Source organism: Lepidothrix coronata, unplaced genomic scaffold (assembly GCF_001604755.1).
Source record: "Lepidothrix coronata isolate B3197 unplaced genomic scaffold, Lepidothrix_coronata-1.0 Scaffold1, whole genome shotgun sequence".
NCBI lineage: Eukaryota > Metazoa > Chordata > Aves > Passeriformes > Pipridae > Lepidothrix > Lepidothrix coronata.
This window is the reverse complement of record NW_016690181.1, coordinates 3138973-3161406: the sequence shown is the minus strand read 5'-3', so window position 1 is coordinate 3161406 and position 22434 is coordinate 3138973. Positions and strand designations below refer to the sequence as shown.

The 22434-nt window shown below is 53.4% G+C and overlaps 2 protein-coding genes across 5 annotated transcripts in view; one reads left to right on the top strand and one right to left on the bottom strand.

Moving 5' to 3' along the window:
* The first annotated feature begins 603 nt into the window (after positions 1-603).
* Positions 604-13698, top strand: CHST1 (carbohydrate sulfotransferase 1). 3 transcript variants are annotated; one of them, XM_017813628.1, is made up of 2 exons: positions 604-868; positions 11679-13698. In XM_017813628.1, the coding sequence occupies exon 2, from the start codon at positions 11723-11725 to the stop codon at positions 12980-12982; it is 1260 nt and encodes a 419-aa protein (XP_017669117.1). In that variant the 5' UTR covers positions 604-868; positions 11679-11722; the 3' UTR covers positions 12983-13698. The 3 variants fall into 3 exon arrangements, with proteins under 3 accessions (XP_017669117.1, XP_017669126.1, XP_017669110.1); XM_017813637.1 differs by lacking the exon at positions 604-868 and adding an exon at positions 4358-4514; XM_017813621.1 differs by lacking the exon at positions 604-868 and adding an exon at positions 4707-4838.
* A 2356-nt stretch (positions 13699-16054) lies between these two features.
* The window catches only part of LOC108496574 (transmembrane protein 263-like), a 210492-nt gene continuing 204112 nt past the window's right edge, over positions 16055-22434 (bottom strand). For both annotated transcript variants that reach the window (XM_017813405.1, XM_017813414.1), the window contains exon 3: positions 16055-20956. In XM_017813405.1, coding sequence (XP_017668894.1) covers positions 20670-20956 — 287 coding nt within the window. In that variant the 3' untranslated portion in view covers positions 16055-20669. The remainder of the gene's footprint in view (positions 20957-22434) is intronic.

The following is a 22434-nucleotide window of genomic DNA, read 5'->3' as shown; positions in this document are numbered from 1 at the left end:
CCCCATCCAGCAATTTAAAACTGATCTGTAGCCATGATGATGTGAATATGTCAAAGTGAGTGCATAACATTCAGGCAGTTACTTTTGTCCTCATCCATTTCCTTTATCTTGTGTGTTATATTGACTTGTTGTGGCTCTTGGGAGGGCAAACCAAAAAGGAAGGGGGACTGAAAGGCTGGGGTACATTAGCAGTCCTGCATATACAGATTTTATAAACTCCTCAAAAGAAGGGATTATAGCATGAGCTGTTTATCACTGCTTCTGAACTACAGAAGGATTAAGTATTTTGTTAAAGCTTTTACATTAAGGCCAATGAGAAAGGACATTTTCTGAAAGTCAAGTGTCCCCAAAATATTCCAGCCTTTGTCCGTTAAGGTATCAAAAAATCACTCTGAGAAGTCTCGGCTGGCGCTCCTACGGGGTTTAGGAATGATTTCGGTAACCCTACCGGGCTCTGGCAGACTTTAGACACTCCTCGCAGGGAGGCTTGCACCCCATCGCCCTGCAAAGGGAGTCACGGGGCAGAGGAGAGGCAGCGGCAATCCCCGCTTCCCCGCAGCCCTCCCACGGCTCCCACCCTGCTGCAATGCCCCAGCCGTAGCCACGCTGCTGCCGAGCAGCCGCCAGCCAGCGGAACAGCAGCTCTTCCTCTGCGACATACCTCTCCATCCTCTGCGCATACTTGGCCCGCGGGGCAGCAAAGTTTTTATCATCTCAGCCCTGAGAGATGCTTTCTTCCAGCATGGGAAGCCTCAGCCAGGCGGGAGGGTTCCTCCATTGCTGCCGGGAGCCAGCCGGAGCGGCATGTCAGCACTGCAGCCCCGGGGAGAGCCTCCTCTCCTCCCGCAGAAAAAAACGTAGCATGCAGGTGGGTTTACAAACACTACAGTACAGTCTGACACGAATTCTCAAAATGCCATGCTTAAGCACTAAAATAGTATCTTCTATTAGTCTGCCTTTAAATTTATGTGCCTTAATACATTGCTCTTTATGTTAATGGTGTTTCGCAAGATGTACGGGGTATGTAACGTGGCCAGGTTACTGACGGAATCGTAACTTTGCTCCCGACTGCATACTGAGTGATTAGAACAGTAACCTTCATATCACCTTAACAGCTACATTGATATTTTATTACATATATTCCCAAACAGATTATGTTGCTAAGGTAGATTTTTTGAACTTTAAATCAAGAGAAAAAAATACAAACCCTTCACAGAAATCTGTTGCTGGAGAGCATGGAAATCGGATGCTTTCAAACTGCATTTGGGTTCAGATGAAAATTTTAGAAGGTGAGTTTCTTTGACTCTCCAAATCACCAGCAGCCTCCCTGCTCTCCTGCCTAGAGCCATGCAGGGGAAAACCAATGCCTTTTAAACAGAACCAAATTTTCTTGATGAGGGTGAGGTACAGTCACAGCAGCCCTTTCCTCTGAAAGCAAACTGACCACAAACACACACCAGATAGCCTAATTAATATTTTAATACTCACCAGTCAGAGATACAGAGCCGTAATATGTAAACTTTCAAACCAACAGCATCTCTCTAGATTAACACTTAAAATACCAGGGAGCCCCAGAAAATATAATCATGCCAGCTGAAATCATCAGAAGCATCTGTTTGTCCTTCAACCCTGCTTTTTGCATTTTTTTATCCTTCAACCCTGGTTTTATTCGTCTTTTTTTTTGCATCGTTCTCTCAAATTGCTTTCTTTCGTATGAGACAGCCTCTATAGCCATGTTATCTTGATTGCCCCAGGTTTGATGTCATGTTTTAAGCCCAGGTGTTGCATAGATGCTCAATGCAGACCACTGGTGTTTGGAAGTTCTCCAGACACCTGTGCCAATCCTGCAGGTGGGGGGACAACCCCCAGCAACTGGAGGTACGTGCCCAAGCATCTGTGGAACTGCTCCAAGTTTTGGGGCACCCTGAATTTTTTCAGATGTACTTCAGAGCAGTCTCAGTGCTCAGACTGTTTCTCAGCTAATGTGTAAGAGAGGAGAAAATCCTTACTCTTTGAGAAGACTGGGAAGCACTCAGGTGCCTGCCTGGTCTTGTATTCTTACTGTGAGCCCCTTGATTTCTTCCTGGCACTGGTCCCTAAGTTGGTTTATGCCCTGTTTGGCCAACCTCCTTGAAATCCTGCCATTCCTGCACTTCCAGTGACTTGGCCCCCAGTGGGAGCAGAATACAGCTATGGCTATAGGCCAGCTGGATGCCTGCTCTCAGCTCCTCCCCACCACTCTCTGGAGGTGCCAAGTAAGTGGGAGCATACGTCAGGTGCACATCATGGGCACCCGAGGCAGCCGAAGGCCTGTATGCCACATGGGGGTGGCACTTGGGGCTATTGCACAGGTACTGTGGGTTCATAGGTAGAAGGTGGGCTACACCATGGCAAGTGAATCAGCAGGAAGGGCTTGGCCTGAGCTGACATGTTCCCTGAGAAGCACCAGCAACAGAAACCCCAGGGCCACCGGCTTGTTTCCAGCAGCAGCTGGTGGTATGGCTCTTTTCCAGCTCCGGGAAGAGTCAGGCAGGCAGAAGCCTCAGTCCTTGTCCTTCACAAGGTGCAGGAAAAGAGCAAGAAAGCAAGTGGCTTCAGGGCTTTCTCGCTCAAAACAGGGATATACCAAGGCAATAGCACGGTGTAACGAATGCTACAATGGGGAGCTGTTGCTATGGTGAGGGAAATAATATTTAAGCACCAACTGTTTATAAATATAAAATCCCTACAAAGTTTACTAAAATTAGATTAAGAGGGCTAGGGCTGTCAGGATATTGTAAAAGACTTGAGAAATACCAGTATTTTTGGACACGCAAGATCTGGGTACTCCTAAAACAGCAAATGCAAGTCCAAAATGCTTAAACATAAAACGTGATGACCTGCCATTGTGCTTCCTGAGATATAAAGGCAATCTCATAGCTCTGAACTCATTGTCGCAGCCTAGCAGGCCTTTGAGAGTAGAGGCGAGACCAGTGTTCCCAGGGATTTATTTTTCTCTTGACACAATTGCAGCGTGGAGACCTGGGCTCCACTGTTACTCGCAGCCTGCTCACTGCCAAGTGAAGTTGTTCAGAACTGCTGATGAACATGCTGATACTGTAACCCCACAGTTAGTTAACATGTTGCAAAGCCTAGAGTTGGAGGTGAAGATTTGGAAATCCCTGAGCTGGGGAGCTCCTTGCAGAGTTTAGGGGGTTTTCAGGAGCTCAGTGTTGCTCACATAGATGTAAGAAGAAAACTACTGTGATTTCTTACAGTGCCCAGCTCCAAACATACACAATGTAAAAGGGGGATATAAAAAAATGAATATCCGTTATAGCATCTCCAGAATCATAATCTGGCTCTTGCTGGCAGCTGCCAATTCAGCAGAGCTGCAGCTAAACTGCTAAAAATGCAGTTTAGTTGGCAAGTGCTGGACAAAAGGGAAACATTCAAAGTTGCCAAAAGTAAAATGTCTGAACTGTTTCAAGGGGTCAAACAGAAGCAGAAGCAGAGAGTAATGTGACTGTAAGAGTGCAGCCCCCTTAACTGCCCTGACACCCTCCCCTGCTTCCTTTCCTCTGTCCCATCCCACCTTCCCAGGTGGTCAGGATGGTGGGAAGGTGCCATCATCTGCCAGTATTTTGGCACTGGCACCACCAAGGGTGGTTTTGGTCCCTGCCCGTGGCGGTGAGCCCTGGCTTGGGCAGCACAGAGAGGATTCCTGGCGCTAGAGAACCAGTCCCCATGACAATATTGGTTTTGATGAGCAAAGGCCACCGGAAAACGAGGGAATGAATGCGCACTACCACCGCTACCAAGCGCGGCGGGGCCCCTGTGGCTGCTGGTGCCACAGCACTGGGGCGCGAGGAGGGTTGGAGGTACCTGCTGCCTCGCATCCAGACCCCGTTCCGCGGGAATCCCTGTGTCCCTGCCAGCACGCAGCCTGGGGGACACTTCTCACGCGGGGAGCCTCACCGGGCCACACCACCCCCGCGGCGGGAGGGGCTATGCCCTCTCTGGCCGGGCGCCTCGGGGAGATAAATAAGGAAACGGGGAGATAAATAAAGAAACGGGGAGTTTCCTGCTCGGCAAAGCCGGGGAGCCCAGCGGCCGTGGGGAGGTGAGCGGGCAGCGCGGGGCGGCGCGGAGCCTCCGCCTGTGCCGATGCCGCTGCCCGGCGCTGCGCTGCGTGCGCCCGTGCGCGCTGCCGGGCGGAGAAAGGGAGGGAGGGAGGGAAAGAGAGGGAGGGGAGCGGCGTAGCCCCGTCCCTGCCCGCCCGCCCCTCGCCCGGCGCGGAGGGGCGTGAAGAGGCGTGGAGAGGCGGCCCCGCGCGGCGCTGCCCGCGCGGGCAGGGCAGGGCAGGGCAGGGAGGGCAGCGCGGGCAGGGATGAGCCCCCGCAGCGCCGCCCGCTGAGCTCTGCCGGCTGCCGCCCCCGGATCGGGCCGGGCCGGGCCGGGCTGGGCTCGGCGTCCCCTGCCCCAGGAGCCGCGGCCGGGGATGCGGGGGGCAGCCCGCCGCGGCGCTCCGCCAGGTAAGGGACGCTGGGGCGGGCGGAGAGCGGCGCAGATCGGCGGGGGTGCCCGGGGGCGGCGGGCCGGGATTCTCCCGTAACCCTTTCCGCGCCACCAACTTTCTAAGGCAGCGAGACATCGCCCGCAGCCGCGGGAGGGACTTTTCCTGCTCGTCCCCAGCGCTGGCTGCGGCGGGACTCCGGCCCGGACTGCGAACACCCGGGAGCCGCCCCCGGGGCTGCCTCAGCGGCGGGGGCGCAGCAGCCCTGGCCTCAGACCCGCGGGGGAACGAGCTGTCGCGAAACTTGGGCTGCTGTTGGGCGAGGAGCTACCGCCTGGAGCAAGTAAGTCCCCGGTGGCAGCGGGAGGCCAGATGCCGTGCCCGGCCGTGTAGCCGCGCAAGCCGGCGGAGCGAATGCCCCGGCGTTTGCTGTCAGACCTCAACGCGGTCTGAAAAACCTGCCGTGAGGGCGCAGGCTGGCGACGAGACCTCGCAGAGCGAGGGAAGCACGCCATAGCATGGAGCAGTCCTACGGGAAAGCTGTGCGGCTCGAGATTTGCGCTCTGGACGCGGCCGTAGGTTGAATACGTTGCAAAGAGCGTTTCGAGGTGGTGAATGAGCGCGTTCATCCCGAAAGAGCCTTCCAGCTCCTGCCAGGGAGTGCTCTGGGAGGGAGCAAGCGGGGACCAACAGGCTGGTGGATGGCTCAGGGGAAGGTGGAGAGCACAAACCCCCCTGTATTTGGTTTACCGAGGCGTTTGCATCCTCGGAAAGAGGCAGATGCCGTTCAGCAGATGAAGGATAAACAGGCACAGGTGGATGTTGTGATAAGAAAACTCTGGGACTGGCTGGGGTTGGCATTATTTGATAGTGATTAATTAACTGAAAATGTGTATGCTGTGTGTCAACAGGAAAAAAATAAAATTCCCTGTTGAAAGTTCTATCATGGTTTAAGTGCTGCTCAAAGTGGGCAGTAATCTTTTGGTAGTAAAGGATCTTTCAGTCCCTCTGAAATGCAGAGAGAATGGGCAGAGATAGAAGAGCAGGGGACATGCCAGAGGTGGCTTTGAGCACTGGAGTCCTCTGCCATTAGAAAAGTGCTCCGGAAGGTGATGAACACAAGAGTAGAGCGAGTCTCGGGGCACAAAGCACCTCCATCTGGTGTACGCTGAGGCACCTGAGGAAGGTGGTGGGCATGAGTCCCTGGCTGGCATTTGAAGCTGTGACAGTAGGGAAGCTCTAGTGCTGTATGGCTGAAGAGGAGGCAAGGCTGAAGGCTCATTCCCAGCCCATCAGGGTCTCATATTGGTGGGCCTTGCTGGGGGGGAGGCTTGGGGACAGAGACCAGCCCTGGTCACATGTCTGTGGTGGTATCCAAATCAGATAGTGCCTGCAGTGAGTGGATGGGGGGGGCTGCTTGGCACTGCTTTTTTCAGTGGTCTCCTTTTCCCCTGGGGGGCGGTGGGGTGCAGACTGCCTGCACCCAGGCTGGGTGGCCCACAGGCGTGTTTGGTGTCTGCCAGCTTTTGCAGAGCCAACAGCATGACTAAGCCACTATGACCGAGTAGGATGCTTGTGATCAAACCCCATCAGGAGCCCATCTTCCCTGCCTCAGTGGCCACAGCATACTGTTTTAAGGGATAAAGTCTTTGCTCAGTGAGAGCACATCAGGAAGTCGCAGGGCCTGTGCCAGTGGGTCACTGGCTGACAGTAGTTTTGCAACCCTGCAACTTAATTTCTGTGCCTGGGTGCTGAGGTAGGAGGAGCGGGGCTGCAGGAGGGAGCTGCTGGCTGGGAAGGGAGGCACCGCTGGGCACTGGCTGCTGCTTGTTTCCTCGGGCAGCCCTCCAACAAGCCGCTCTGCCCTGGGCAAGGCATGCAGGGGTGTTGCTTGCTGGGCAGGGGACACGGGTGCAGGGCTGAGCAGGTTTTAAAGTTGGTGCTGTGAATTCTCTGGATGACTATGCACGTGTGGGTCTCAGGGGGTGAGGGGGATGAGGGGTTGACTGCCATGAGGCACGTTTTGGGATGTGTCCCGCGGTAAGCATGCTGCAGCAATGCCTTCCAAGTGCTGCAGTCACATTTATGTCAGGAGAGGGGTTTTGCCTTGCAACTCCTGGCGTGGGCTTTGCCTTGTGCGGGGTGTGCTGTATGCTCCTCTGTGCTGGTGCCAGCATGTCCCAGCATGCAGGCAGGTGGGCAGGCAGCCTTGCGCGCTCCCTGCGGTCATCCACCCGTCTTCCTGGAACCGAGACCCCGGCACCTCTCAGGCAATCACTGCTCACAGTTGTGTTTTCCAGCTGGTCCCAAAGTCCTGAGTCACTCTGCCGTTTCCATGGAAACAGCCTTGCTGGCGGGAATCGGTTTTGGGGATAGAGGGTGCCGGTAGCTGGACTGGCACCAGTCAGGCCCGCAGGAAGGACTAGCGAGGCGCAGACACTCCTCCAGTGCATCACCCTGGTGCTGGGGCTTGTGCCAAGGCTGGAGCATGGCACAGACCCTCGCACCTTCTTCCACTCCCTTTTCCCTTCCTCTTTACCATGGGGAAACACAGATGGATTTCCCTGCCACTGGCGAGAGAGCTCAAGATGAGCCCAGACAGGCTGAGGGTACAGCTTCTAGGGAGCTGTTGAGAGAAGGGCACAGCCTGGAAGGTAACAAAAAAGAGCAGGTTTTTTGACTGTCCCTTGAGAGAGCCTTGGGTACAGCAATAACAGTATCAGTTACTGCAAGGAGTCTTGCCTAAAGCTGCCATCACCCCTGAGTTGCCCCAAGACAGCCACCTTTGGGGAGCTGCAAGGGAACCTGCAAGGAAAGCTTGGGGCAGGAGTCAGGGCAGCCACACATGTGGAGTTGCTGTGAGAGCCCCCTGAGAGGATGACAGTGCCACAGTGCGGTGAGGCTCTGCCCCTGCTGCTTTTGGGGGGGCAGAAGACCTGTGAGTTGCACTGACCCCTACAGCAACCCCGTTGAGTCCAGCCTGCCTGGCAGCACCTGAACTCAGTTGCCAGCACAGCCTTTGGTGCTGTGGTCCTGCTGCACAGCTCCAAAACCAGGTTATTCCCTTCAAATGGGAGGACCATCCCCAAAAGAGAAGCTCTGGGTCTCCACTGCACAGCGGCCGGCTGGCCGCATTCGCTGCTCCCCACACCAGTGACTCACAGATGCCATTCAGCTTAATTCATCGCCTCTGATATCCCTGGGGCTCCTGGGCTGTCTTACTGGTTTCTCGCCTGCTCATCCTTCTCTGAGCAGTGCTCCTCAGGGGGGGAGGAGGAGGAGGAAGAGGAAGGCAGGTGATTATGCATCTGCTGCTGTTGGCAGGTACACAGGGTGGGGGAGGCTGCAATGCCTGAGCCCATCCTCTCCCTTCCTCTGGGCTCAAGGCTGCGGGAAGTGGGGCAGGGAAGAGGAAAGGCTCAGCACCTTCCTCTTCCCACAGACAATGCTTCTGTCCCTGTGCCAGGCACTGGCTGGCCTCCTGCTGCACTTGGGGCCATTTGCCGGAAGCTGCGTATTCCTTGTGGACAGCCTGGTCCCAGTGCAGCCACAGGCAGCTGGATAGGGATGCAGGCAAGGCAGTGGAGTGCAGTCTGGCATGCTGTGACCAGAGGGAGGTTAGAGTTGGGGAAGGGGCAAAAAGAGCTCATGTGCCTTCTCAAAGGTCCCTTGCTGTGCCAGCAAGTGCCTGTGGGCTGGAAGGTACAATTGACCTACCCCCCACCTCGTGCTCCATCTCATAGCCCCAACTGCCTGGAGGGACGTAGTGGACTCACCTCCCACCCTTGGGCTGTATTTGCTCGTCATCTTTGGTGGAGCTGAGCTGGAGACATAGCAGAGGGTGATTTTGGCTGGGAACACTTCTAACACATCTGTGTTAGAAACATCTGTGAGGCCAGCGTTTCAGATGACTCCCATGGTTACAGCATCCCATGGGCTAGGGCTGAGGAGCCAGAGCACTACATACCTCACCCAGGACTCTCAGATGCAGCCCCATGTGGGCACAGCCCTCACTCCAGCTGCTGACTGAACTGCTGGCCCCAGGTATCAGCACCTGAAGAGAACAGGCCAATTTAAGAACAAGGTCCCTCAGGGCAGGGATGGGAGTGTGAGCAGCTGTCCTGCTGTGCCTGTGTGCAGGACACATCCTCCTGCAGCATGTTGGCTGCAGCCGCTGCTCAGCCAGCCCGCTCTGAGCCGTGCGGAGCCCAGCACCCCTCCTCCTGGGCAGGTGCTCACACCAGCTGCCTGTGTCTGACAGGTGAACAAGGGGGAGTGTGAGTTAAAGTGATCCTCAGCTGTGTTGGCAGCTCCCGGGTGCCTTGTGCTTCTGCTGCCCCAGAGCACCCAGCTGCCAGTTGCCGCCCAGGGCTGGACTAAGCAGGAACTGCAGCCCCTCAGGGACAGGCAGTGATGGGAGGAGACACGAGAGCCGCCGTGGGGGGAAAGGAGGCTCTGGCTGGATTTAAAGGCCACAGATGAGACATCAGGGAGGGAAGACTTCTCCCAAAACCCGTCCCTCCCCGACTGAGGCTCAGCAGATGGGCAGGGCACACACCAAGGGTGTCAAGGGGCAGCTGAGGCTGAAGCTGGGCTGTAGTTTAGCACCTGCTCTGCCAAGGAGGTGAATCAACACCCTGTTTCTTCCCCTCTGCAGCATGGGGCATTGTGAAGGGGAATGGATTGGGGTGGGTGGAGAACCTGAAGCGCTCGCAGCCAGTGATCCAGTGGGAATTGGGACCAAGGAGGCATCTGGTCTCTAGTTTGCCTTTTTTGGGGAGCCAGCAGCAGGTTTCTGCTACAATGCGGACAATCTGAGTTGCATCTGCTCCAGCATCCATCAGCAGTGAAACAAAGAGCAGAAGTTGAGGTTGTGCATGAGAGATGCAGTGTGGTTGGCCATCACTAGAGAGCAGGAAAGCATTCCCACTGCAGCTTCCACCTAGGCAGCATGCAGAAGCCACCTGGGCCAGAAGATGCCAGCAGGGACCCTCCTGTTCTAACTTAGCAGACCTGGAAAAACACTTTATCCAAGGGATAGAATATCCCATGTGGACACTGGGACCAGGTCTCTCCTCTGCAGGGTGGGTAATCCTAATCCAGCAGCAGCGATAGCCAAGCACCTGCAACTTTGACTCCCCTGCCACATGCCATAATCCCTGTCAGGCAGCAGTCCAGGAGAAAGCAACCTGTATTTAAAGCATCGTCATGGGTCTAAAGCACAGCTCTTAGTACACAAACACAGGGAGGGCTGGTGGGGGGTTGCCTGCAGCAGCTGTGGCAGACCCCCTGTCCTGGGGTCCTGCTCTAAACCCCTGCTCCCAGCGAGAGGTCTCTGGAGTTGGTAGTTCCTGAAGCCTCCTGCCTGCACAAAGCAGGTGGGGAAATTAATAAATAATAAAAATTTTAATTAAAATAAGTAAGAAGGTTTTTGACTTGCCTGCAGGCTTAAGCTCCCCTCCTGGTGTCACTTTCTGGGTGACAGGGTCTCTCTGGGGAGTGGGACACATTGAGGATATGGGAACAACACACCATGCTAGCTGCCATGGGCTCTGCAGGGAACACACGTGAGGAGCATTGCATTGTCCCAAGCCCATCAGGCATTTCAGTGGGCTTGAATAGGCCTCATGTGCTGAAATCCATCGCTGGCCCCTTGGTCTCCCTCAGAGGCATGGACAGCAGCAGCTCTGACAGTCCCACCCACAGTGGCAGGAGCGCTGGGGCTCACCACAAGCTTGGGGCCAGCACATCGTTCTCCCTGGGGACACACAGAGAGTGGGGAAGAGGAAGCAATGGTAGTGATGTTGCAGTGGGAAGGAAGGGCAGGGAGCAGAGATACTTAAGTCTTAGTCCCCTTGGTTTGCCTGAGGTGGGTGGAAAGGAGGCTTGCAGAGGCACATGCACAGGTGAATGTAGCATACTGTGAGAGGGGGGACATGGAAGGAAGATGGGCAAAGGAAAGTGGGTGCAGGGGAGCTTCAAAGCCATTGCTAATACTGAGGTGTCTCCCCCACACAGGTGTTTTAGCTTTGGGGTTTCTGGGATGCGTCTGCTTTCTCCTGCCTCCCAGTCCCACTGACTGTGGGGAGTAATAGTATGTGGATGTGAAACCTTGTGCTTTGAGAGCAGCAGTGCAGTCTATGAACATTATTTGGTTAGTGAACAGGGGGGAAAGTTGAAGGACCACCATGGTTACGTCCCCTCCCAGCAATGCGGTAGCTCCCCAGGCATGGCGGGTACTCCTCGCCTCACAGTCCCTGAGCACCCTATCCAAATGTCATGCTCAGTTTCCCTTACCTTTGCCCATGTGTGGGCAGCAGCAAGGCAGGGGTTAGCACTACTGAAGTCCTGTGCAGCTACAGCCCCACTCTTCCCTGCACCCGCCCCTGATGCCAAGGGCTTCTGCTGCTGCACTATTGGCAATAGAGGATGGAAGGGGTGCAGTTTCTCACGCTTCCTCCTTTGTAGTATTGCTTTTCCCTTTTGGTACTCAGAATAGGAGAGGCCTGAATCCCAGAGTGGAGCAGGATCCTACCAGCCCCATGAGCTAAGTGCTGGGGGCATATTGGGCTGGCAGCTGGGGCACAGCTCTGGCTGCTGCTCATCCCCAGAGGCTGACAAACTGAGCTGGCCTGGCTGTCGGACCTCTAAGCAGGGAGGTTTGCACTCCAAGAGAGACATTGCCCCTCTTCCAAGCAGGAGGTTGTTGGCCTGGATGGGCCATGCCTTATCCTGACAGCTGGACAGAAAGGATGGAGACAAGATGGCACCATCCTCTGTCCTTTCCCTCCCACAGCTCCTGCCCTCGCATGTCAAAGGCACGTGGCAGGTGGGGAGGAGGATTTGCAGTAGCTGGATGGAGGCATACAGACAGCGTAACCACCAAGCTCTGACATCCCCCCACCTGGGTTGCAGGGCATGGGGTGACCCGTGGGGCACAGAATTTGTGTACAGCCCCAGTCTGTAAGAAAGAGGGCTGAAGTCCTGGCTGGACATGTTTCTCCAGGACTGCCAGACTCTGCCTGGTCTTTCCTGTGTCTGAAATGGAGCTCTGCAGCGTGTGACTGGGGTTCAAGTGGTTATGACTGATGAACATACATTGGGAGGGTGTTTGTTGGTAAGCCCCAGCAGTCAGATACTTGGAAGTCCATGCTCAACCACTAACTTCTCTGTTGGATTGCAGACACTGAGACAACCTGTGAAGAAGCTCCATGAAGGTGACCAGCCATGCAATGTTCTTGGAAGGCTGTCCTCCTACTAGCCTTGGCATCCATTGCAATTCAGTACACAGCAATCCGGACCTTCACTGCCAAGTCTTTCCATAGCTGCCCCATCCCTAACCCTGTGAACTGCAGCCTGAGCCAGGACACTGACGTGACTGAGAGGCTGTGCGATGAGAGCCCCACTTACTCGTATAACCTCTCCAGGAAGACACACGTTCTCATCCTTGCCACCACCCGCAGTGGCTCCTCGTTTGTCGGGCAGTTGTTTAACCAGCACTTTGATGTCTTCTATTTATTTGAGCCCCTCTACCATGTCCAGTACACCCTGATCCCAAAGCTGACCCAGAGCAAGAGTACGACGGACAGGCGGGTCATGCTAGGGGCCAGCCGAGACCTGCTGAGGAGCCTGTATGACTGCGACCTCTACTTCTTGGAGAACTACATCAAGCCTCAGCCTGTCAACCACACCACCGACCGCCTATTCCGCAGGGGAGCCAGCAAGGCCCTGTGCTCACCACCTGTCTGTGAATCCCTGGGAGCTGTGGATCTCCACTTGGAGGAGGGAGACTGTGTGAAGAAATGTGGGACCTTGAACCTGACTCTGGCCACTGAGTCCTGTAGAGAGCACGGGCATGTGGCCATCAAAACCGTGCGGGTGCCTGAGGTCAGTGATCTCCGGGCCCTGGTGGAGGACCCACGGCTGAACTTGAAGGTCATCCAGCTAGTGAGGGACCCCCGGGGGATCCTGGCATCCCGGAGCGAGACCTTCCGGGACACCTACAGGCTGTGGAGGATCTGGGATGGCACTGGCAGGAAGCCGTACAACCTGGACGTGACCCAGCTCACCACAGTGTGCGAGGACTTCTGGAACTCTGTGTCCACCGGCCTCAACCGGCCACCATGGCTCAAGGGCAAGTACATGCTGGTGCGGTATGAAGACCTGGCCAGGAACCCCATGAAAAAGACTGAGGAGATCTATGATTTTCTGGGCATCCCCATGGACAGCAATGTTGAGCGCTGGATACAGAACAACACCCGAGGAGACAGGTCCTCCTCCAAGCACAAGTACGGGACGGTGCGCAACTCAGCGGCAACGGCAGAGAAGTGGCGGTTCCGTCTGTCCTACGAGATCGTGGCGTTCACCCAGCACGCCTGCCAGCAGGTGCTGGCACAGCTCGGCTACAAAACTGCTGGCTCCGAGGAGGAGCTGAAGAACCTCTCCATCAGTCTGGTGGAGGAGAGAGACTTCCTGCCCTTCTCCTAAGGCAACCCCAAGGGGCCCACTTTTGATGCAGACTGTTTCTAACTAACTGATGCCTTATTTTGTTTTATTTCAGTTTGTTTTCCCCTCTTTCTCTCTCTCGTCTTTTCCTCTCCAAGATTTGCACTAAACCTTAAGCAGGAATCTCAACAGCTGAGTCCAGGGGAAGTGACTGCTGCCCCTCAATATGTTTTGGATGCCAAGAGGAGTTGGGTCTCTACAAGCAAGAGCTAGAACTGTGGATGGGTAACAATGTTTACAAAACACACAAAATGTATAAAGCAACCTTCAAGCTTTCCAAATCGAAGGGTATCTGGGGTACTGTACTTTTGCACTGTTTACTTTTACAATGTAAGAGGTAAATATAAATATAATTTATGAACGGTGTCATCCTCTTCAGAATAACTCCCCTTGCCCCTCAATGAGCAGGTTAGACTGGAAGGTGAAAGTGAAACAACCTCCTCATTTTTGATCTTGGTGTGACATGTCTGTTTGTTTAAGTCCTGTTATTGGGCTGGGCAGTTGGTCAGCTGCTCTTACATGGTTGTTTGGTAACACCTGTGATATTTCTTTGTGCCAAAAACCCGCAAAAGATAAAAGAAAAAGGGAAAAAAAAAGTGATTGGGTGGTTTCGTAAAAGCCCAACACATTTAAATGCTTTATTTCTGTGTTTTCTGTAAATAAAAGTGCAATAAAACTGGCTTGGGGGTGAACTTCAACTGAAAGATGTCAGTGAGCAAACTGGGGTGGATGTACCAATGGGTGAAGAGCAGCATCTCCTGCTCTGCCTGACTTCTGAGGCTGGGAGCAGGTGGGGCCAAGCCTGGCGGAGCCATCCCCAAGGCAGCAGGGACCTGCAGCCACTTCCTTGGGCATATGCACATTTGCACCTGAAGTGTGTCAAACTGCAAGCACTTAAGCCAAAGAAGGAACCTGTGGTTATTTGTTGACCTGAAAGCTTGTTGGCCTGCATGGGGGCATGGGACTTGTCTAGCCCCAGAGTGCTAATAGCATGAGCACAGTGAACCCAGCCCCATGAGGCTGCCCCCTCACCCTGTCTGACACTGCTGATGCCAATGTCGGCATGCCCTGCCCTGGAGGGCCAGGGAAAAGTGCTCCGGTGCAGGTCATGAAACTGCCAGAATGAATATGAATGAAAAAGATGATAAGTATTCCTTCATGCTGCCTGCAGAGGCAGGGCCCTGCATGCAAGACACCCAGGCCTGTGGTCTGAGCAGGTCAGCAAGCTGCTGGACCGGGGAGCCAGACATGCAGGCAGGAGCACTGAGAGCCTGATATAAGACACTGCTGGTCTGCTTGATCCCCTGCCTGCTGGAACAACAGGCCAACTCCTTTGACCCAGCTGGGAGAGTCCACCAAACAACCTAGCCCTCTGGACAGACCACGAGCAGCTGCAGATGGGAAGCCACCAGGGCCAGTCCCCAGGGCACAGAGGACGACAATGCCCCAGCAGTTTCCCAGTTGTTGCTCCTAGAGCCAGGCAGGGCAGGGACCCACAGAGAGATGAGACCACAGCTTGTCACATCTACCTGCAGCTGCATATTCCCAGCACTGGACTCACTCCTGGCCCAGGGGTGTTTGAACCACCCAGAGCTCACTCACCTGGGCAGTTCTCTCCAAAGGTTTCCTCCAAGGTCTGCTGTCCCAGCCCTCTCTTACTTGGAAGAAGGTGAGATGGGTGCTGCAGTTGCATGCAGGAAGCTGGACACTCTGCCTGCACAGCTGCTGCCTGAGACAGGACAAAGCTCTATCTATAGGTGATTCTGCAGCACCTTTTTGCCCCTTAAAAGACCTCTAGAGGGGCAGTTTGTTAGTGGTGTTTTGCAACCTGGCTTAACACGGCAAACCTGCTCCAGCTGGGCTGCAGGGAAGGTGAGCAGCTGTGATGTACCTGATGGCTTCTCCTCACAGCTCACATGTAATTCATTTGTGCTGTCCAAAAGGCGACACAGCTGGCTCCAGCTCTGTGAGAAGGAAGGGAGGGACAGTGTGCATGTGCTGTGGGATGGGCATTTCCCTCCTCTGCCTCCCCACAGTGGGCATAGGGGCAGCCCCTGGGAGAGACCATATCCCCAGGTGTCTTCCCTATCACTGCCAGATCTGCTCCTGCCACTGGCTCAGTGCCTTCCAAGCCACACTGTCTGTCTGTGTCTGCAAGTGAGGATGGAGGAACAGGGCAGGTGGCAGAGGTGGCTGCAGCCAACCCCATCGGCGTGCTGCTCCTACCAGGCAGCTGGCAGCAAAATACCAACCAAATAAATGGTTTGATTGCCCTGTTATTAGTTACTAAATTAATCCTTTTGTCAGCACTTAACAAATGCTGAGCTGTTGGCTCCTGGCCTCGACCCAATAAAAGGGTCTCGTGCACCATCCAGCACTGCCCAGCCGCTGGGCTGCAATCCTCCCTGTGGGAGGGCTGTGCATTCCCAGGAGTCCTTGGTGGCTCTGCCCTGGGTTAAGTGCCTGTGGAGCGGGTGAGGTGGCTGGGGTAGACAACTGTGCCCCCCAGCACCCACGCTGCCTGCCAGTCAGCAAGCAATGCCAAGGGCCTGGCTGCCCCACAGGGGTTCCTGGCAGTTTTGGGGAGGGATGTCAAACTGCCTTCTCCTGCAGAAAGAGCAGGCTGCTGCAAGGAGAATTTGCTTCCTCAGCTGGGAAAAGTGGCAATGCAAACCCACCTGAAGGAGCAGCTGTAGAGGCAAAATTTCCTATCTTAGCTGCTGAGATCCCACTTTCAGGGTTAGGTCAGCAGTCTCCAGCCGAAATGCCCTCTTATGAACTGGTCTCTAAACCAACACAAGAAACTGAGTTTAGAAGTCTTACCCAAACTGTTCTTACCATTCCAATCAGGAAAGGTGCCTGCAGCAAAATGGCTTTTGAACTGCAGTTGAAAGCTGTGTCCTAGTTTAAGCAGGGATGGAGGTTCAGCCTTGCTTGGTGCCTCATGTAGAGCCCTTAGGGGAGAGATCTAATTTCCCAAGGAATCTCTAACATCTTTTTTCAGCTGTGCTTCCTCTCCTCATTTTCCCCCACTGGAAACAAGAGCCAGTGTAATCAAGGGTTTTATCCTCAAATTTTACTGTAATTAAAATACAGAGATGCAGAATATTCCCAGAAACACACTGCAAAACAAACCAAGCAAACAAATTCAGTAGGAAACCAATTACAGACAATGAAATGATAAAAACAAAAGTGTTCTCTGGAGCCCAGCACTGTGCACGGGACCGCGTGGCCACAGTGATGGTTTTGGGTTGCCAAAGGGCTCCTCAGCTCCTAGAGAAGCAGAGCTGGGCCCTGGCATCTGTTCCAGCAGCTCTGTGGCTCTTTCTAGCCTCCTCCGTATTCCCACTCACGCTGTTGTTTTTACAAGGAGACACTTTACAATGGAGATACAGAAATGACCCACCCATGGGGACAAGAGCCAACGAGAGAACCCAGAGGAAAAGAAATAGATTAAGATCTTCCACACACAAAACACAAGGTGACAAAGAGGGGTGGACGACATGCACTTCTCTCCCAGCTAGGGGAGCTGTGGAGGCAGAGTCATCCTCTGCCCTCCCAGACAGTATGAGTGGATGTTTAACAAAAGCTTTGGGGAACTCTATCCAGGGGCAAGAGAGAAAGCTAAGGTAGGGACAAAAAAGAGTGAAAGATAAGGAGATTAAGGAAAGGGAAAAGGGAGAACAGGATGTGACTGTGGGTCTCTTTTCAGATGGGACATGTTCCTTGGGCATGCGGAGCATCTAGCCATGGTGGAACACAGGGCTGTGTCCAGGGCTACATTCCACCTGCACCATGGGGGAGACCCAGCCCCATCACGGGGAGATCATGACAAAAGCCTGGGGGAGATCTGAGAAGGGCAGGTGGTAAGAAGGGAGCTGATCTGACGCTTTGACCATTCATTGAATACATTGTTCCATCTAAATGGAAATTCCTAGAAACCATTACTATGGAAGAAGGGCACAAGCCAGCCATGGACCACTACCGCACAGCAAAACCTACATTCATCCACTTCCCTTTCCGTTCTCTTCCCTAGGACAAATTCCATTGAGTTTATCCTCTGATTCAAAGACTGTCCTAAGAAACAAATTTCTTCCACACTCCCCCTTTTCTTGCTCCCCCACTCATCAGCTCCTCCTGTCACCACTCCCTCCTCATCTTCTGTGTATTAACTCCTGTTAATCCTTCCCTCCACCTCAATGCCGCCCCCTCCTATTTTGTACCAAGCCCCCCCATCTAGTATCCATGGGATAGTTCTTGCCCTTTTTACCACAAGGGGTGGTGGGAGAAGGGCTGCACTGGCGGCCCAGGTGGCTGGAGTCTCTGTAGTGGGGGAGGAGGAAAGATAGGACATTCAACAGAAGCCAAGAGCTTTCCCCTCCAATCCAGATCCCACTGTACTGCAATCAAAGCTGTCAGGAGGCATATTTGCTCTCAGACTGGGAAGATCGACCCTGTCTTCCTTCTGTTCTGGCACTGAGAGTGTCCAGAAAAGCAGGCTAAGTTGCCACAATGAACCAAGTAGGCCTAGCACGCTAACAGAGACAGACTTCCCAGAAGCCTTTGAATCCTGTTAATCCTGAGAGTTACATATTCCTGAATGCCTGGTAAGCAGTGCAGGGCCTTGGTTTTGGAGTAGATTTAATCTTCCGCCTACCCCTGCCTGCTAATTTGATCTCTTTTGCTATCGATGGTCCATGAGTTCTGTTAGCTATAAGAACAGTGATTTAAGCTGTCAGTTCCTCTCTCAAGCTCATGTCCCCTTCTCCGGGCCGTCCTGCAAAGAAACGGAAGTTCCAGACAAATGGTAAGCTTTACTCCATTTACTGCAAGGCCACACAGAGGAGAAGAAATAAAAAGATGGGAAACCCTCAGGATCCTTGTGCCCTTCCTTCATGCACCTTTATCCCATTTGCCATGCCTGCTCTGCACACACAGTGCCTGCAGACAACAGCTTGGGAAGGAAGTACTGCCTCCACCAGCAAGAGCCTGTGTGAGACACTGGCATGCCAAAAGCATGATGAACTTCCCATCACCTGCCTGGAATGGCTGGTGAAGCTCTTTAGATACTACCTCCTCCTGTCCAAGACCTGGGAGAGGCATTTAGGAAGATGACTGTCTTCTGTCCCCATTGGTCAGAAACTATCCTTCCAAGAGAGCGACAGCACAGCCAGTTGCGCACAAGTAGCTTTTAGCTTTGGGGCTAAAGCTCACTTCAGGAGCACTTTGTGATCTGGAATAAGAGATGAGACATGCTCAGGGACCGCAGTGAGCAGAAATCCATGCAGTGCAAACTGTCCTGCTTTGCAGGGCTTTTGAGACAAAAGGAGAACAGACAAGACTTCTTCTGGCCTTGCCAACTGCCACGAGCATCCCAACAAAGTACAGGCACACATCAAGGACTGATCTTCCTGTGAAGCCTCTGCCTTCAGAGACAAAACCGACATGTCTGGGTCAACCTGGCCTTCACCAGAACAAAAGAGACAAAGTGAGGAAATGCACACACATACCAAATGCTGTTTCCCCTTCAGAAACAAAGATGTAGGTTAAAGCTCTCTCATGCTATCAAGAGTAACACACTGTGGAGATCAGCAGCTTCTTGCTGCAAACAGCAGGGACTACTTAGCGAAGGGTATGGAGAGGGACTAACACCAGCATGATTAGCACAGGGACACAGTGACATATGTCCTAAAATGTGGATTTAATAAAGGTCAGAATGAAAACTGCGTCACGAGCCCAAGAATATTCAGCAAAAATGGTGGTAGGGGTGGGTATGTGTGTTGTACTAAGATATTCCCTGATATCTAAGTCCTAAGCACAAGAGAGCAGCCAGGAAGTGTGACGACCTCCAAGGGGAAATAAAGATCAATAAAGTTGGCTTCAATGTCCAAAAGATAGGGAAGAAAGAAAACAAACAGCACAGATGGGAGAAAGGGGATTTTTCACATTCCTTTGGTTTCAATAAACTACACTCTTGGGCAACAGAGGGCAAAACATCCTCTAAAACATGATTTTTATTTTGACCGAGACCCTATATAAAAACTATATCCTGGAATTGCTGAAAATGACTATATAAACTCCTCTGCAGCAGTGGCACAGTTTTGTTTACCTGGCTGAAGACATGCTTGTGGACTAATACGTACACACACGCTAATACAGATGCATATTTATAAAATACAGCACAAGCACTGCTTCACTTGTCTACGCTTCCAACACCTATGGACCTCAGCAAATCACCTGCCAAAGCCAGGAGCAGCAGAGTTAATGGTGGAGGCTGTGCCTTTCTTCATCTCAAGCATTAGAGGGGTCCTTCTTGGAGGGAGTGAGTGCACATTTGTGTTTGTGTGTGTCTATGTGTGTGTAATGCCACGTGGCCCCTTCAATGTCATGGGCCAGGCTGGGGATGGCTCTGACTCCCAGATGGATGCAGGTGTCTGGGTTTCTGCGGCACTACAAGTACGAGTGGGCTATTTAGTGCAACACAGTCATTTAGAGGAGCTGGGCTGGGGCCTCAGGAGCAGCGTGCACAGGAGGAGTTGCTGGTGCCCCATGCAGGCTGGCTGCTGTTGGAGCACACTCAGCCACTTGGGAAGTGTTCTCCAACACAGTGCAGCCCATTCACACCCAGGCCACCGCTTCTGGGGTGCTGAGTCGTGAGAAATGCTCTTGGACCCCCCTCCTTCCCTGCAGCAGAATTTGGGTGGCATTTGGGAACATGCTTGCTCCCAGTTGCTTGCTTTTGATGTCTGTGGAATGCGAGTGTGGCCAAGAGACAAAATGCCCCTGTTGCAGACAGGGATATTGCAAGGACTTCAAGGATCAAACAAAAGGGTCTCTCTGTAGAGCATCACTGCCTGTGCTGCAATATCACAGAGGCCTGGCAAGTGCCACTCTCAGCTTCTTCCCCAAATGGGAACTTACAGTAGCTCTCATCCTCCTCCCTTTCATCAAGAAAATCTGTGCAGAAGTTGATGGCCTGGGACATACCATACTCCAGTGTGGCATCATCCCTGGAGCTGCTCTGCTGAGCTTGAGGGTTCCGTCTCTGAAGGGTGCAATTCAGCCAAGGAGTAAGTGATTGGAAGGAGCTTGTGGGATGGGCCCTGCAAAGAAAAGGTAAGAGGCGCAGGGCAGGAGGGAGGCTTCCCTCTTTTCACAGTATCTCTCCCTTGTGTCAATGGGACTTTTTTCTTCTACAGTTCTCCAACAGGCACACCTCCCAAACACACCTCCCAGAGCAAAGGGAAGGGGTGTCTCAGAGGCAGTCTTCCCAGCTGAAGTTGAATTTTACTATACAACCCACACTTCAAGCCAGACATAGTTTCTCCCCCTCCCCTGTTACTCCCCCCACCTCCAGGAACATGGAGCCTGACATCCTCTCCCACCCCTCCATGCTTACAAGAGCAAGAGGGAGGAAGGAAACTACAAGACAGAGACAACTGTGCCTTTGAAGCCCTCAGAGTAAAGGTTCCCAGTAGGTGATGGGAGTGAAAGGCATTGACAGTGGCTCTGTGAGCTCTGAGCTAGGCAGGCGGTGCTGAGCAGGCTGCAGCCAGAGTCTGCTCGGGTGCTTGACCCTCCCTGAAGCAGCTGGTTCCAATTCAAAGAGGTGCTGTGTAGGGGAAGAGTATGGGCAGGTTGACCTTTTGGAAGGGAGTTGTGACAGGGATTAGTCAGCCTTGTCCTTCTTCTTTGCAGTGAAAGGGACTTTGCCGGCGACTGCACTGCCCACAGCTCCGACGCCGCCGGTCACTGCTGAGACGCTGCCCTTCACCAGTCCGACGCCAGCAGCGGGGACGCTGGTCACAGCTGTTTTGGTGAGCTCCAGACTCTTGCTGCCCACCCAGGCAACTCCTCCCAGTGTGGCCCCCACAGCTCCCCGGGTGATACTGAACAGGCCGCCTGTCACTCTCCAGATCACTCCTGCCTGCTGCTGCGGGTGGTCCTTGCTGGCATCTGTGGGGAGAGAAAGGGAAAGTCAGAGGTATTCACATCGGGCACCTCCTCCAGCCCACAAGGGTTGTCAACCATGGCACTTGCTCCTGTATGCACAGTGCCTTGCTTTGCAGCTTCAGACCTCTTGGTACCTGAAGGAGGAACCAAGGCGATCCCAGGCCTACAGCATGGCAGGAAAGGATGTTGGGGTGGTAGGAGTGGGAGCAGAATTGTCCATGTGATAGAGAAGGCAAGAAGGCGGGTCAGTTACAGCCCCAAAGTTGTAAGCCTTAGTGCTGCAATGTAAAGCAAATCCTACTTTACAAGAGATGTAATTCCCCTCCCTTGCATGCTGGCTAATGCCGGTAAATCACAAAGACTAATGCTAGCAAGGAGGCACGAACTGCAGACAGCAACAGCTGATGTCTGTGTGGCCTGCAGGTCCTCAGAAGCATCTGTTTGAAGGCAGGTCTGCACTCATGTCAGATGTGGGACCGAGGCACAGCACAGAGCTAACTGTGAGAACTGTAATTGAGCGAGCACAGATAGCAAACTGCAGTAAAGATACAGTGACACAAACGTCACCTCGGGTTGTACAAGCCCTCCGGAGATCTCAGCTACGTATTTAATAGTGTTAAGACAGTGCTTAAGTTACTACACTGTGTCACTGCTGGTTTACCTGTGCCAGCTGGATCAAGGCCAGTATGATATACCCACCCAAGCTGCCATCACACCTGCCCACAAAACTGCAGACATAATGTTCACAGCTCACCACTTTTTGGGAAAGGGTTGACTCTGAACTGGTACTCACAGGATTCAAAACTGACAGCTCTCCTGCTGGCCTCCACACAATCCTCTCCCTTTGCATCAGCTATTAATGCAGTGTGCAGGCAGCAACGGAGGAGCTGCTCTTTTTGTGGGGCGAGATATTTTGGATACTCTGACTTCTGATTCACTGCTAGTTCTGTACACGAGATGAGTTACTAATAATTGCAAAAATACAATAAAGCAATCCCAGCAGGAAAAAAGCAGATACCAGCTGGGAATACAGGATCCTTGGAGCAGCAAAAGCCCTTCTAACCCATTACTTACTCAGAAGAGTGGTTGCCCAGTGCTGATGCAGCAGGAGGGGTTTAGCCCTCTGCTAAATGCACACCCCACTTCTTTAAAAGTGGGGAAATGACAGGGATGGAAAGGACTTTCTACAAGTCTGTGTAAAAACATGATGCAGCCATGCCTCTGCAGAGAGCCCGGGACAGGGGCTGTGTCAGCACCAACTGCTGTCTCAGAGCACAGCACTGCAGAGGCTCTGCCAGCATTCCAAGGAAGGAGCCAGCCTGCACTGCACAGCCCTGTGCACACCCTGGGCCTGGCATCCATCCTTGGGGCCAAAGAGGGAGAAAGCCTAACTGCAGCACCTGAGTTCTGCTGCCTGCCCAGGCTGGACTGTGTGAAGGGATGCCCTGCTAACCTGTGATGGTTTCAGTCTAGGCCTTCCT